Raw genomic sequence first — 1,334 nt, 5'->3', positions numbered from 1 at the left:
TGATATTCCTCTTCAATTTATTACTTCTCTCAACACCGTATACTTGCATGAGAGTCACATAGGTAAAAATATCCGCCCCCATATGGTTTCTTTTGGTTGAATGGAATTCTAAAAGTACAATGAGGAAACAATTGGCTATATCAATTTCGACGTGCAGATCATAGTTTAAATTCTTGTGGGTTGCATATATAAAATGTAATGTAATATATAATTCAAAGCAGCTTTAAATTTATTGATATAAAAACAGCTAAAGAAATTTGAACGAACTTTCCTACAATTCAAAACCTAGAAAACATAAAGTTCTGTCAAAGATAAGCAATACCAGCAAACCATTCGACTAGTAGAAATTGTCTTATAAATAGGGAAATCATTCTTCAAGTCTCTTGCATAATCTTCTCGTTCAAGAAATTACAGCTTTAATATGAAGATGAATTTACTTTTAATTCCATTTCTCCTCCTTTCCATTTTAGCAAGTTCTCTATTTTGCGAGGCGACAAAAACACCTGAGCCGGTCCTAGACAACTCGGGGAAACCTCTCCGGGCAGATTCTGACTACTACATTTTGCCAGTAAGCAGCCAGGGCAGTGGTGGACTCGACCTGGTCAACAGCGACAAGACCTGCCCACTCCAAGTTGTTCAAAGGGGTGATGACAAATCTGGCATTCCTGTCCAATTTTTTCCAGTAAATCTCAAAAAAGGTGTCATCCGCGTCTCTACTGATTTGAACATCATGTTCAAAGACAAGTGGTCAGACAAATACAAGAAATGTCCCGAATCATCCATTTGGAAGCTCGATCACTACCATCCGTATGATCCATTGAAGAGAGAGTACTTCATTATGACTGGTGGAGTTGTAGGAAAACCTGGGCCGGAGACGCTAGGAAACTGGTTCAAGATTCAGAAAATTGAAAAATCCGGAGGCTACAAGCTCGTGTATTGTCCCAGTTTGTGCCCACATTGTAAAGTTGTCTGTAAAGATGTTGGAATTTATGTCCAGAATGGGCACAAACGCTTGGCTCTAAGCAATATTCCAATGAAGGTTACATTTAAGAAGGCATAAAGGAGTATCCACTCCAGGGAGGGAGCAACTAAGTGATGCATGCTTTATCTTCTTTATGAATATAAAACATGCGACATATGGTGGTTTAAAAGAATAATATGTGTGCTACTATGTAATTTCAATAACATGTTATATACATGCTTGTCTTTTTCACTAAAGTTGTATAAATAAGACTCGTTTTCATAAGGCCATTATTCGATCCTCTAATTGTTTGGAGGTATAACCCATTGAGTGATTAAAAATGAATAACGATGGACAAAATAATTTTGAGGGG

General features: G+C 37.3%; 1 protein-coding gene across 1 annotated transcript; it reads left to right on the top strand.

Annotated features, from left to right (window-relative positions):
* The first annotated feature begins 376 nt into the window (after positions 1 to 376).
* LOC111382050 (kunitz trypsin inhibitor 2-like) lies at positions 377 to 1,251 on the top strand. The gene has a single exon (XM_023005910.1). It carries the CDS (start codon positions 422 to 424, stop codon positions 1,058 to 1,060), a length of 639 nt encoding a protein of 212 aa, XP_022861678.1. The 5' UTR covers positions 377 to 421; the 3' UTR covers positions 1,061 to 1,251.
* Positions 1,252 to 1,334: the final 83 nt, after the last annotated feature.

Source organism: Olea europaea, unplaced genomic scaffold (assembly GCF_002742605.1).
Source record: "Olea europaea var. sylvestris unplaced genomic scaffold, O_europaea_v1 scaffold2422, whole genome shotgun sequence".
In the NCBI taxonomy this organism is placed as follows: Eukaryota; Viridiplantae; Streptophyta; class Magnoliopsida; order Lamiales; family Oleaceae; genus Olea; species Olea europaea.
Note: the sequence above shows the minus strand (reverse complement) of the source record. Positions and strands in the feature narration are given on the sequence as shown.

What these genes read in the sequence shown, in the direction of transcription:
- LOC111382050 (XM_023005910.1), top strand. Translation starts at nt 422, where the DNA reads ATGAAGATGAATTTACTTTTAATTCCATTTCTCCTCCTTTCCATTTTA.